General features: G+C 46.8%; 5 protein-coding genes across 5 annotated transcripts; 3 read left to right on the top strand and 2 right to left on the bottom strand.

The window, feature by feature from the left end:
* Positions 1-303: 303 nt before the first annotated feature.
* On the bottom strand, positions 304-2,907 carry acuF (phosphoenolpyruvate carboxykinase PCK1; the record flags this gene model as incomplete). Its single annotated transcript, XM_056649044.1, has 5 exons — positions 2,495-2,907; positions 2,344-2,419; positions 2,042-2,242; positions 845-1,648; positions 304-822 (listed from the first exon to the last, which is right to left on the bottom strand). Exons 1-5 carry the CDS (start codon positions 2,680-2,682, stop codon positions 304-306), a joined length of 1,788 nt encoding a protein of 595 aa, XP_056496175.1. The 5' UTR covers positions 2,683-2,907.
* Positions 2,908-5,588: 2,681 nt separating this feature from the next.
* Positions 5,589-6,126, bottom strand: N7469_010138 (uncharacterized protein; the record flags this gene model as incomplete). The annotated part of the gene is made up of 2 exons (XM_056649043.1): positions 5,589-5,950; positions 6,030-6,126. The coding sequence occupies 2 exons, from the start codon at positions 6,124-6,126 to the stop codon at positions 5,589-5,591; spliced, it is 459 nt and encodes a 152-aa protein (XP_056496174.1).
* A 1,775-nt stretch (positions 6,127-7,901) lies between these two features.
* N7469_010137 (uncharacterized protein) lies at positions 7,902-8,582 on the top strand (the record flags this gene model as incomplete). Its single annotated transcript, XM_056649042.1, has 3 exons — positions 7,902-8,062; positions 8,162-8,276; positions 8,370-8,582. The coding sequence occupies 3 exons, from the start codon at positions 7,902-7,904 to the stop codon at positions 8,580-8,582; spliced, it is 489 nt and encodes a 162-aa protein (XP_056496173.1).
* Positions 8,583-8,693: 111 nt separating this feature from the next.
* N7469_010136 (uncharacterized protein) lies at positions 8,694-9,755 on the top strand (the record flags this gene model as incomplete). Its single annotated transcript, XM_056649041.1, has 4 exons — positions 8,694-8,818; positions 8,874-8,931; positions 8,989-9,150; positions 9,234-9,755. The coding sequence occupies 4 exons, from the start codon at positions 8,694-8,696 to the stop codon at positions 9,753-9,755; spliced, it is 867 nt and encodes a 288-aa protein (XP_056496172.1).
* Positions 9,756-11,694: 1,939 nt separating this feature from the next.
* N7469_010135 (uncharacterized protein) lies at positions 11,695-12,717 on the top strand (the record flags this gene model as incomplete). The annotated part of the gene is made up of 1 exon (XM_056649040.1): positions 11,695-12,717. One exon carries the CDS (start codon positions 11,695-11,697, stop codon positions 12,715-12,717), a length of 1,023 nt encoding a protein of 340 aa, XP_056496171.1.
* Between the last annotated feature and the right edge of the window lie 573 nt (positions 12,718-13,290).

The following is a 13,290-nucleotide window of genomic DNA, read 5'->3' as shown; positions in this document are numbered from 1 at the left end:
GCTACCATAAGGGCAGTCCATGGAATAGGAAAACTCCGATTTAAGCCATCGTAACAACATGTCCATTTTCAAATGGAACGGGGCATATCAAGGAAACATGAGAACAAATTTCGGGAAACAAAGGAAATACGAAATAAAGAAAAAAGAAAAACAACTCAAGTCCTCGCGCTTGTCCCGATTCAAGCACGGGCGTCGAGATCCGGGGAATAGATCGTTCCGACTAAAGCAACGCAGCACGCCATGCAAATGTGTCAAATATCAAAAACAACAATGCCAATTTTGTCAAGCACGTCCGCCAAAAATTTAGTTAGTCTGGGGAGCGGCAGCCAGGACCTCGGGGGTGGCTTCGTCGGAGTACTTCTTGAAGTTCTCGTTGAAGAGGCCGCCAAGCTTGTTGACCTCGTCCTTGAAGGAGGTAGTGGCGGTCCAGCTGTTCTTGGGGTTGAGCAGCTCATTGGGGACACCGGGGCAGGCCTTGGGGACGGGCAGGTTGAAGACCTCGTAGGTCTCGTACTCGGCGTTGGCGAGCTCACCGCTGTGGATGGCGTCCAGGATAGCACGGGTGTACTTGAGGGGGCAACGCTTGCCACCAGTGGTAGCACCAGCGCCGACCCAACCGGTGTTGAGCAACCAGGCGTTGGCCTTGTGCTGTTGGATCTTCTCAGCCAGCATGGTAGCGTAGCGCATGGGGTGCAGAGCCAGGAAGGGCTGGGCGAAGCAAGAGGAGAAGGTAGCCTGGGGCTCAGTGACACCGTCCTCAGTACCAGCCATCTTGGAGGTGTAACCGGAGATGAAGTGGAACATGGTCTGCTCGGGGGTGAGCTTGGAGATGGGGGGGAAGGACACCGCGGGCATCGCAAGTGAGCAGAATGATGTTGGTGGGGTGGTTCTCGCTCTTGCAGGGGATCTTGGCGTTGTCGATGTACTCGATGGGGTAGGCGCAGCGGGTGTTCTCAGTGAGAGTGGAGTCATCGTAGTCGACGTTACGGCTGATAGGGTCGAAGACAACGTTCTCAAGGACGGATCCGAAGCGGATAGCGTTGAAAATATCGGGCTCCTTCTCAGCGGAGAGACCAATGCACTTAGCGTAGCAACCACCCTCGATGTTGAAGACACCAGTGTCGGTCCAGCAGTGCTCATCATCACCAATCAGCTTACGCTTAGGGTCGGCAGACAGTGTGGTCTTGCCAGTACCGGACAGACCGAAGAAGACGGTAACATCGCCATTCTCACCCTCGTTGGCAGAGGAGTGCAGGGTCAGAACGTTGTGCTTAACGGGCATCTCGTAGAAAAGGACGGTGAAGACACCCTTCTTCATCTCACCGGCGTACTCAGTACCCAGGATGACCATCTCCTTGTCGGCGAAGTTGATGGCAACGGATGTGGCGGAGGTCATACCCTCAGTGAAGCGGTTGGCAGGGAAAGAACCAGCATTGTAGATGACATAGTCGGGGTGGAAGTGCTCCAACTCCTCCTTGGAGGGGCGGATAAGCATGTTGCGCATGAACAGAGCATGGTAAGCACGGGCGCAGACGACACGGACACTGATGCGGTAACGCTCGTCCCAGCCGGCGAAACCATCGATAACATAGATGCGGTTGCGAGTGTTCAGGTAGTCAACAGCGCGCTCACGGTTGATACGCCAGACCTAATCGGGTAATTAGTGATGATGTCATACACGTGAAAGCCTCGGCAGCGGGGAAGGAGCGACTGGGAGGGGTTTGGTGGGGGGGGGGAAAGAAAATCGGGAAAAGTGCAAAGAAATGACAGAAATGACATAAAAGGGTGCAAATGAAAAATATTGAGGGATTATTGAGAAAAACACCATGAAGAGAGAATTCCTGATTGCATCTGCTGTGGACTGCCAGAAAAGCTTGGTCCGTCAGATGCATATGCAAGGGATCCCCGGTGGATCTCATGTAGGGCCAGTCTGCAAGGGCAACTCGCGTTTTCCATGACAGAGAAGGAATGCAATCGAGAAAGAAATCACGCATAATGATCAAAGAAGTGAGGCAGAGAAAATGTAGAATAAATCACTCACATCAGGTGTCATGGGCTTGTTGACAGGTCCCCACCAGACTTGGTTCTCAGACGACTCCTCCTTGACAATACGCTTGTCGGAAGGAGAACGACCAGTCTTAGCGCCAGAGTAGGCAGTGAGGGCACCGGAAGAGGTGATAGCAGTACCAGTCTCGTAGACAAGAGCATCTTCGTAGAGAGCAGCGACAGCCGGGTTGGCAATCTGAAGGAGATGGGGTTAGTATAAAAAAATGATCAAGAAAGAACCTTGCGCCAACGACCATGGTCGAGTCTCAAAGCGCAAGGTCGAGATGGATTCCTTACAATTGCGACTCGGTCATAGTCAATGTGCGCGGTCTCGTGAAGCTCCTCCTCCAGCTCGGTGTGACCCTTGCCAGGCCTAAGATAGAGAAGGTTAGCGATGACGATGGTTTGAGGGTGGTTGTGAGGTTGTAGATAGAAAGGTAAAACATACTGGACACCACCAGGGTGCAGAGCAGTGCGATTTACAGATGTGGCAACCATATTGCGAAGTGAAGTAGAGTGATAGTTATTGTTGCGTTGTTTCGCGACTTGCTGTTGGAGGAAATCAGAAGCCAAAGGACCAGGGGAGGCCGGGCGATTGGGGGGTATATAATTCTTTCCAGCGGGGGGCATGGTCATGACGGTTCTTGGTATGAAGGGAGTTCTCGTGCACTTTGCCCCTGCAATTCTCCACAGTTCCACGGGTGATGTCGGGGCTGAGGGCCGAGCTGCGGTTGGTGATGGTTGATGCGTTGCCGTGGGTTGCGACGGCGAGGCGGAGTCCGAGTTGACCCGAGAGATGGTGGACACGAACTGAAGTCGGGTGGCCAAGGACCGGACAGTACGAAGTAGAGTAATAGTAATACGTGGAGAAGCTGATGTATTAGCTGCAACTTGAGAATATGAAGAGGAGGAGGGATATGAAGAAGATGAAAGGACTGTTATGTACGGGAACACTCTGATGCACATGTTAAGAAGCGGAACTGGGAATTAACAAGAAACTACGCAAAAGACCTAGGTTTCTACTCCGCATTCGTCGGTATCTCATGAAAAAAGTTATTACAATTAGAAAGTATGTCAACTTTTTTTTTCTCTTACCTTGCTTTGCTTCGGATGAGAGGAATGACGGGGTCATGATCTCACCAGTTTTATTGACCATTTGCATGTATTTTAAAGACAAAGGTTACAGGCTAATTGAAAGTCAATATACTTGGATTTGTATGCAAACCAGGTAAAATCTGTGTACACCGCCCGATTGGGTCGTAGTTTGCGGGGGATTATGTCAGCGTCGATCCTGCCGGTTTCAGCTGTTTTCTTTTTGGTATTTGCTTATTATGTACATTCGGCTTCCCTCGCCCCGATTCGTTAGTGACTCTTCGGGTTTCCGAGGGGAAAAAATTAGAGAAAAGTCCTAAAAACAGATCTACCGAAATTCTGCATTACAGGCAAAAATTGAAAAGTTACAATCTTTTCACCCGATGACGACAAGTCCGAGGCGTTCTTCGGAACGTACGAAACCAGGCTCCTCTCGACGCCGAAGTGTACTCCAATAACGGCGCTTAACCAAGCCGAGGATGATGCATTGGCAGAATCGATCGCGGCGGTCTCGGCCAATCAGCTCCCACACATTTCTACCTCCCAAAGGTATCCGGGTGGGCTGAAGATATTCCCGGCCTTGTTGCGTCCTGTTTTCGCTGCCGGACGATAATCCATTCCTCGTTCACTGGCCTGTGCCACTGTAGGTCTCAAGAGTCCCCACCATTCTAACTGGTTGGCTCATGCAGATTACGTCGAAGATGACTCGGTCTCGACCCTAGCCTGTGAAAATGAGGCATTTCGAGAATACAGACAAACCACAATACAGTACGCTTTCCTCGGAGGCGGTCAATAAACTGCTTTTCCACCCCGGAATTACTTTCTATGTTCTCGCTTGGGATCGGGGCTCTCGGGATGTGATTTTTCGGCCCTGCCCCGGTCTGGAGAAGGATGATGATTAACGGATGACTCCATACAATCACCATCATAGTTAGTGCATAGTACATAGTCCGTACTGTACTCCGTACACAACCCCAGATCCTCTCCCGATGGCTAGCGGCGGATCCCGACCCGGTTGTGGCCTCGGGAAGTACTCTCTTCCTTTTGAGATTCTCCCTTGTTGTCATGACCCCAAATTCCACGTCGCTCTGAAACACGTCTATTTTGCGCGATTTATTTTCAATGGGTTACGTACGAAGTTCTATATCCAGGTATGCACCTGATCTGTGCGACGTTTTGAGCCCCTTTGTCTGTCTTCAGCTGGTATCCCCCGCGTGACTTCTTTTATCAATGGATGTTGAGAAGTCTGGACCTTACTGCCGACTTGCCCTTCGACCAAATCGAGCAAGGCTTGGTGGGGAAAGGGTTCGCCCTGTTCCCTCCGCAAAAATAAATATTGCACCAGGAGACCGCCCCTCTACCCCGGCTAGACTTCTTCGACTTTGAGGCTATACTTAGAATATTTAGACTCTACACATCGAAGATGTGGTGCACATGACCGTTCAAGTTTTATTGGACCAACCACATCGGGAAATCCTTTATCTGCTTTGTATACAACCACGCTAACAGTCGAACTAACATCGATTTCAATTTCCATTATCCGGCTCTGGTGCATTACTGTATCAATTTTGCGATACACGGAGGAATCAGTTTCCTAATTCTCCCGTGATAATAATTCCTGCTTTGTGAAGTCGGGTCTCGACCTATCAGCCGGCTACTATCCAACCAGCATGCATTTCAACACGGGCTGGTCCGAAGCGCGGAAACAGGAACGGCGATCTGCTTGTCTCCTATTTTCTCCGAGGCGGCTTCCCGGAGACCTCACGTCATGCTGCGTCCATTACTCGTCCCAATCGACTGGACGGCGGGATTCGGATTGCTTGTCTAATCGTCCAATGTGTGGTCTTCTTTGATGCACTGACTCGCTGCCTAATAACCCGAAGGCTCGTTTCTTGCCTGTTTAGTTGACTCGAGCATATACAACCAGGTTTGTCGAGTATTTCCCCCTCTTGGCGTCTTGGCTCTGGGGAAGCTGTCGCGTGGTCCCTGCGAATGCGGGGTATAGCGTGGAAGTGTCCCTCCACTCAAATTTGTACAGCCCTGCATGACATCGTTTTGTCCTCTTTACCGGCTGAGATGACCGGTCAACGTGATACATCTCGGTAGCCCTCCCGTCCGTGAGTAACCGTCGCTATGCCATGCAATATATCGTCGCAATGGAATCCGTTCAATGTGTCCGTGCGGCCAAATTCCGTTCTTTGGTTTCGACATGATTCAAGTGTCGATTCTTTCATCTGTACTTGGTCTGCTTCTCTGATATAGTTCAACTACAATTCTAAATGTGAATAGCATATAGGTGTAGATGGGTTGTTGTACCTCAAGTTCCTACTAAGAGCTATATATCTTGGCCCAAGTAAAAAGATAGTTCGTTTGACTTCTGGTTCATGTTCCATTTTTGATGGCAGGCAAAATCAATACTTCGTATCAAATAGCGTCAATTCTCGAGAGAATCAATACAAGAAAAGCTCATCTTTATCCGCCCCACTAGCCTTCCACTGATCCAACTTTTCCTTCACAAGATCAGCCGCAACCTTGGCATAGCCTGCCGGGGGAGGCGGGCCATTTGTATTGGGCTTCTTGGCTGGGTCACCAACAACCCAGGCAATTGGGTTAGATGCACTACCTGAGGTAGTCTTGCGAAATACCTCGATATCCTCCATGTCATAGCCACGGCCGAAAATCACCGCCCTCGCAGGGCGGCTATAATCGTGAGTTCCGATATCATTGGATGCCGCAGCTTGAGGATCGCGCCCGGCAAGAAGGTGTGGAAGCTCAGATAGCACGGCTTCGTTGGTTTGAATAAAGTGAATAACTGCAAGCATTGATTAGTATTGGATTGGCTTAAATCCGTTAGTTGTGGGGACAGTTTGATTTATCGTGACATGACGTACCCTCATATTCCGGCAGAAGTGCTTCGCTGACGGGCTTTCCGATCGCCGTCGTGCGGCCGCAGAGGACTACCGGCAAAGATACAGAAAGAGTCGACATCGTGTATGAGGACGAGAACTTCGTGGGTGTTCTGAAAGTTGAAGGGACGGTGATCTTGCTTGAATTTAAGAGCAAGCTACCCCTCCCTCTGGCAAAGCTACGCTAGTAGTATTTATAGACATCAGCCCCATTCGTATTTGGAAGACTGCCCCTGTCAAGGATCTAACAGGTATCAATATTGAATAGAAGAGATTCGGCTTACCGAAGCAAGTAAGAAGACCATATCAGACTCAAGTTAGAAGTCGGACTTGAATGAGATCCGCTAATCCTGTCCGTTGTGCTCTTGGGAAGGTCGATGATGACCGATGGAGTTCAAATTAGTAGCGTGTCGCGAGGTGGCTTGGCGCGTGCGGCTCTCAGTATTATACGTGAAGGGAGGCATTCCACCCAGAACATCGTTTAAATCAATGTCAAAGAGAAATAAAATACAGGATAAAATACAAAACAACATGGGATGTCTTCCCTCCGAATTTAATCAATCAGTTTCCAAAGTAGAAGTTGCTATGGCAAACGATCTCATAGCTACAATCTTCAAAATTGAGAGGACAGAAGAAAAACCCAATTAAAGACTCTAATACAAATAAAGAAAAACGATTTCAGGTAAATCACAAAGTTGGTGGGCAAAAATAGAGTATTTAGAGCTATGTATAATACAAAAGGACAAAAAGAAAAAGAAAGGCCAGGCCCAGGAGTAGAACACGGATTACATAGACAGCACTCGAAGTCTGCTAGGGCACTACCAACTTGTACTAACCCGGCTGATTCTGAATATTATTTCCCAGAATTAAACCATCATCGATAGTATGCCATTTCTTTTTACTATGAGAAGTCTGCCCTTAGTATTTCCATGACCCGGAGTGAGGGACTTGAGTCGTGGGAGCCAGCCTAGATTGACAATGCAGTGCGAAAACAAGCTGCATTAGGGTATGGAATCAATCAATCAATCAGCAATAGGACTCCATATGCTTTGACTCTTTTTAATATCCCCAACGGAGTAACCAAGTCAATTTGAGGTCCTAGCGAAGAAATACAGAAACTAGCGTTGGTGGAAAATTACATACTGCTACACAGGTAGTAATTAGTGCAGTACTATAACTGGAAGCCCCCGACGACGAGAAATCAACTGATCCTATCGAATCGTCTCTCGTTGAGATATAATTGAGCTTTCGAAATGTAAACCGATGTTTCCAAGTAACAGGGTCTACGGACCTCAAGAATACAAATCTTTGGGTACGGTTTTTTCCATCGTTACTTCACTCTGTATACCCTTGAAGAATTTGAAGGCGTATGAGTAGTACGTATCATCGCGGCGGGGAAACTGAACGGCTTACTTTGTGGGGCCATCATTTTCCGGGGTTGCGGGGTATACGGTTTGCCTCACTGAGATTACCGGCATTAGCTAGCAAAGAATCAATAACACTTAACAGTTGAACTTCAATATGCCGAGTATTTACCGATTGTCTCCACAATTGTGAGGAGGATACCAAGCTATTTTTTTAATGGACGTTCTGCTTTTCTAGAAACCAGAAGACTTCAATTCCACCTACAGATCCTACCACTCAATCACTGTAAAGATATTATCAAATTTTCGAGATGAGACTCAATAAGAAATTCTTCCTTGGTGCAAGCTTGGTAGCATGTGTTTCAGCAGCGTAAATTACCAAAAGCCTTTCCAAAAGTAAAGCAAAGTCCTGCGCTGAATGCCAAATGTCACTGTATGCTTACAACCATTTAAAAAATGATCAATAGATGCACAGGATCTCTTTGACTCGTCCATGTATGTCAATGATATCCGTTGGGATGATTCCTACAAGTACGTATGGTATTCAGGCCATGGCCCTTGGTCAACACGGTTCACGGCCTGGTATGCTGCTGGCCTGCTATACCGCAACCGAGGACAGGGTTTGCCTAACGCGAAGGCCGCGATTGAGTACATGTAAGATGGCGCGTACTTTCAAGCTTTTAAACACTCGTCAGCCATGGAGGAGGCTTATCAGGATTTGGAAACCTGACCGATCCCTATCAATGTGTTTAGTCTTTCCTGCCAGATGACTGGAAACGTTGAGTCGGCTTGGTATGGCACGTTCAAAGCCTCGCCCGATGAGCCATATCCAACCCCTGACTCAGAATTATATCCGCCGGAGATCTACGTATGTTCAAATCGAAGACGATCGCTTTCAGGCTGGTACTAGTAGTACAGTTAAGTTTTGAGAGGACAAGCTAGTCGCTGACAATGCCATAAGAGCTCCTACGACCCGAACTGGAGAGAGTTTATTGGAACGCAGCTGGTACAGTTTGTTGAAGAATTTTCTGGCTTTATAGGACCAAAGCTAGTAACCCAGATTGAAGACAGCTTAGAAATTGCAGCTGTTGGATCAATGTGCCGGAACGGATCAAACCCCGAAGGGGACAATCTGACGCCTGCATACTCAAATCCAGCTCTCATGCGGGCCTGATATATCTCCTGGATTGGCAATAGCCGCAATAATGACGTGAGATCAATCCAACTTTTGTAGTTCGTTGAAAGGCGTGGAAGCTAATCATGGACAAACAGACCCTCATAAATTATGCCAACGACCAAGCGGAAGCCGTATTGGACCCTTTTCAAGTCGACGGACTCTGATGTACTCTCAGAATGCAATGCACCAACCTCTTACGGAATGGCTACTTGGGCACTTGCTGGCGCGATAAAGTACGGCCCACCATCCCTCTGCAATAACTCGGAATTCTAAAATCATTCTCAAGAGTCTTTGGTCAGATATTGCGGCTCATTATAGCCCTTACCCTTCTGTGATCGCAGGTCCAGTATGCCACAAAGACAAATTAATACACAGATCTGATCTCTGAAATTGATTCAAATAGTACGATCGTGTCTACACGCGCGATATGGTCACAAATTCGGCTGCTATTGACTATTTCTGGTGGCGTCTATATGGTTACGGCACAGGCCCTCAACCCAATAAGCTTGAGTCGGATCTCTTATTTGACGTGTCGCAGGGAGCATCATTGGCACTCGTAATGGATGTAGTTGCAGAACATATCTCAAAAGAGGATGATGAATGGCTACTGGCCTAAGGCACTTGGCATGGAAATCGCACAACCACCAGGCAGATTCCGGACTCTATCGGGGAATCAAACAAACTCGAAATGCAACCACTTGGATCAGTGCGACTCTAATTATAGGAACTCAGCAGGTCAATAAGACCGTCAATTGCAGGGAGCAATATGTCCCAGCTATTGTTCCATGGGCGGGTGATAAGAACCACAAGCCGCATCCGTATATGTCCTTTTTCTTGCTCTATCCGACTGCATCGACGATCAATGCTGTTGTCGCACCAAGCTATCTTGAAGTATCATATCCGAATACCACCCAGACCGGTACGGATATATTTACCTTTGCACTCGCACAGCTCCCACCGAGTTGGACATTGATCAAGAAAAAGGTCGTGAAAGGCCTTGAAGAGTTACCCAGTCTCAATGTTACTGTAAATGAGAAGGGGCTACAGAGACTCCCAGTTGTTTACGGGGCTACTGTTAAAGATAATCGTATTTATAACGTGTCTTACATTGTTCCGGTCGACTTCAGCGGTACTCCTAAGATCTCCTTCACATTTGAATGCACTTGCTAGTAATTGAGTATGAAGAGAGAGAGAGAACACTCGAGAGGATCTTGAGGGAATTCCACTCCAGGCGTGTCTTGGAATAATGAGCTTCAATTTTGCCCCATAGAATCTGCCAATTATTGTATTAATCCAGGTATCTAAAGAATCCTATCAACACATCCCTGGCAATCAGAATCTAAATATTAAGCAGTTTATAAAAGCCAGGAAAACCAGACTCTCAAACAAGTGCTTCTAGGAAAAATGTCAATCACCAATTCACCAGCAAAAAAGGTGCTTTCCTGCGAAACCTACATGTGAATAGAAATGAAATTTGCCATCGTTGGAGCTCAGTGGTTATGGCATCCGATAGGAGGATCCCCAGATGGAGGGCTTTGACAGGGATTGGGGGCTAAGGCTGTGTTTGAGTCTGAGGTCCCATTTATTGAGAAGGACGCTGCAAGGGCCAAGCCAAGTTGAAGAAGAATAACGTAGCAGAGAAAAATAATATAGCCCATCGTGACAAGTAAGCAAGCCTAAAGAAATTCGTTTCTCGGGGGCTGTATGATGGTTTTGACGAAGAGGAATCATTGGTTAAATCCAAATATGGCTAGCAAAACATAAAAACACGGACTTTATCAGGTCCGTTCATGTTCGCTGATCCCAGCCTTACCTGAATACCTTATGCAAGGAAGGCCTACTTAATCAGCGTTTTGGGTCGTTGACTCGACCATTCTATTTAGGAGATTAACCAAACGCGTGCGTTCCAACATTCCCAAGAGCTTGCAAAACATTCGAGCACTGCTGAACTGCTGACGGGAATATCAACAAGGGCATCGTCATTTTGCTGCTTTTGCAAATTTAAAGATTGATAGGGCTTGTAGAATGGAAGCAAGGCAGCAAAATAGCCAGTTGCCTACATTCTCGTCATTTACAGCCACTGACAGTGGAATATAGACCTAAAACTAGCCCTACAGACGCTCATGTGCTATCGGTAGATCGACATGCCGGACGCGTGGGCCGGTATTTGGCTCCCGATACATGCGAGAATTAGTATACGATGATTGGCCGAAGGATACGAGTCAACCCTCGTGGATAACTGTATACAGTATGTAGAAGGTAAGTCGACACTCTGGCATGGTGGCTTATATAGCACCAGCCGTATGAAAACTATGATATATGGCCTTGAGAAGAGCAACATAATACCTAGCTTGTGAACGTCCAGTTGGATCTCATCGCTTCCTGAAATATTCATAAGGAATCAAGAGTCCACTGGACTAGGAAATCCACATGGAACGTTGTTGGCGGTAAGTATGTCCTAATAGAGAATAATGGTTTCCGGTCGATCTGTACCAGATCAGACTTGACAACCCAGGTAAACCGCGGGCTGACACTTGTATCAAGGTACAGCAATAAAAACTCGTAATACTGCTCAAAAATGTCATTATACGATAATGGAGAACTCTACGAGCATCAGGAAGTCCATCAAGCGCCTGACCTGAAGAGCGACGCCGCACTCATAACCCGCAATATGTGCACCGTGGGATTGGTCTCAGGCTGGCTGCTTTCTTTGCTTTGTATACTCGGGGGCTCTGTTATACTAACTCAGAGCTCCATAGCCCCAGATGGAGTTCAAGGGAAGGCTTTTTTAATTAGCTTCTCCCAATGGAACTTCAAGCCACCAAAGGCAAAAAATCTACCAGGCCATCGCATCCTACCAATGGACGCTGGTATATCCATTTTGTTAAATTTGTTGCTGAATATTCTGGTGACTGCGATTCTTGACACAACTAACTACATACACGATACAACTCTAAAGTGGGCATTATATCAAGAAGGACGCCTAAAATACAACTCAAATATCCGACTATTCACAAGTTCTCGATGTCATGGTCCTAATAGCTGGTATGCAAATGCCGTTTCCCTACTGGGACTGGCGCTCACGCACGGATCATTATCGATTGTCATCATGAATATGCTAGTCATCGGAGTGTGGGATGACAAAAAAGAAGCTTTTGAGTTCACACTGAATCACACTACCGGCTTTGTGGAGATAAACTGCTTTGCAGTTGTCTCCCTTGGGATTGGAATGTTCCTACAGGCTTGCGTGTCTACTTATAGTCTTTTATGCAGCCGCGGAATTGGAACATGGGATAGCAGTTTGTTAGCCAATGCAAAAGCAATTGCGAGCCAGAGGGAAGAATTCGGTAAAGACTATACCATCTCTAAGGTCCCGAATAGAGAAGTTCAAGGCTCATTGTTGGAAATCGCTCCACAAATCCATCTTGTTCGTCGACTTATCTGGTTCTTTGTTGGGTTCTTTATGCTCTGGTCCTTAGGCCACGGTATTTATATCGCAACTCAAGGATATGACATGGACAATGTTGTGGGATGGTCCCGCGATATCCAACAATACTGGCAATTCTACGGTGGTGTGTGGATGGGCTTCACTCGACTATTCAAAACACCACCCTACTGGCTCGGGATATTGATACAAACAATCCTACAATCTTTTATTACATTCGCACTTCACTGTGTCGAGCTTCTTTTCAAAATCTCTCGCGATGAAGCTTCCTGGCGCAGTCTTCAATCCACAGGTTCACAAATTGATGCGCCGATTCTTTCGAATATCCAATGGCAAACCTTTCTGATGATGGGGTTCAAGGCAGTTGTTCAGTGGGTTTTTGGATATGCATTCACGGCAGACGAGACGTTCAATATCGCATTATTACCGGTGATAGCGCTTATGACGCTGTTCATCTGCTTGATGATTTACAGTGAATACATGATAAAGCGAAAGCCAAGGGGTACCCTTCCAGCAACATATGGAAATTTCAAGCGAGCCCTGGAGGTAGTTGACGAATGGAATCACCAAGTGATGTTCTGGGGTGACAAGGGGGAATTTGACGGTCAAATGAGACTGGCGGGAACTGCTGGACGAAGACTGGCGGATTTAAACCCAGGAATGACTTATGTCTGCTTACACAACTAATTGAATGGTACGCATTTACTATGTAGAAAACTGGTCAATGAATATTGCCCCTTAATGATGAATTTCAATTTTAATCATGAAATTATTTGATTCTGAGGATTTTCACTAACAATTCCTCTCATGTAAGCTATTTGCTGTGGAGCACGTTGGAAGACTTGGAATGTATAACTAGTAGTTACTACAAGTATGTATACATATTCAGAATTGCGGCATTTTGATGCATTTCGATTACTCAAAATGTTAATGGAAATTATTAGTACAGATTTCTCTTGGGTTTATACAACAAACCAGATCTTGTATCCTCTGAAATATCAAGCAATGCGCTCTAAATCTAGTGGGGGATATGTCCATTTTCGGGGCTGTGATGCTGGTCAACAGGGCTGAGCATGCATTTTGGCCCGTTCACCACTTGGCAGGATCCACAATGCAGTTACGAGCATTCTACATATTCCCCGACTGCAAATACGTACGGCATGTCTGTCTTTACTGACTGATCTTTTTTCTTCGACCTATTTGTTTTATTTACTTGATTCAAGCTGATTCAATACTCGACACGAATAACATCGGAAACTA

This window comes from Penicillium citrinum, assembly GCF_028827155.1.
Source record: "Penicillium citrinum strain IBT 23319 chromosome Unknown utg000009l:1.0-4274883.0:1.0-4276374.0, whole genome shotgun sequence".
Classification (NCBI taxonomy): Eukaryota; Fungi; Ascomycota; class Eurotiomycetes; order Eurotiales; family Aspergillaceae; genus Penicillium; species Penicillium citrinum.
The sequence above is the reverse complement of the archived record's forward strand: the minus strand, read 5'-3'. Positions and strand labels throughout refer to the sequence as shown.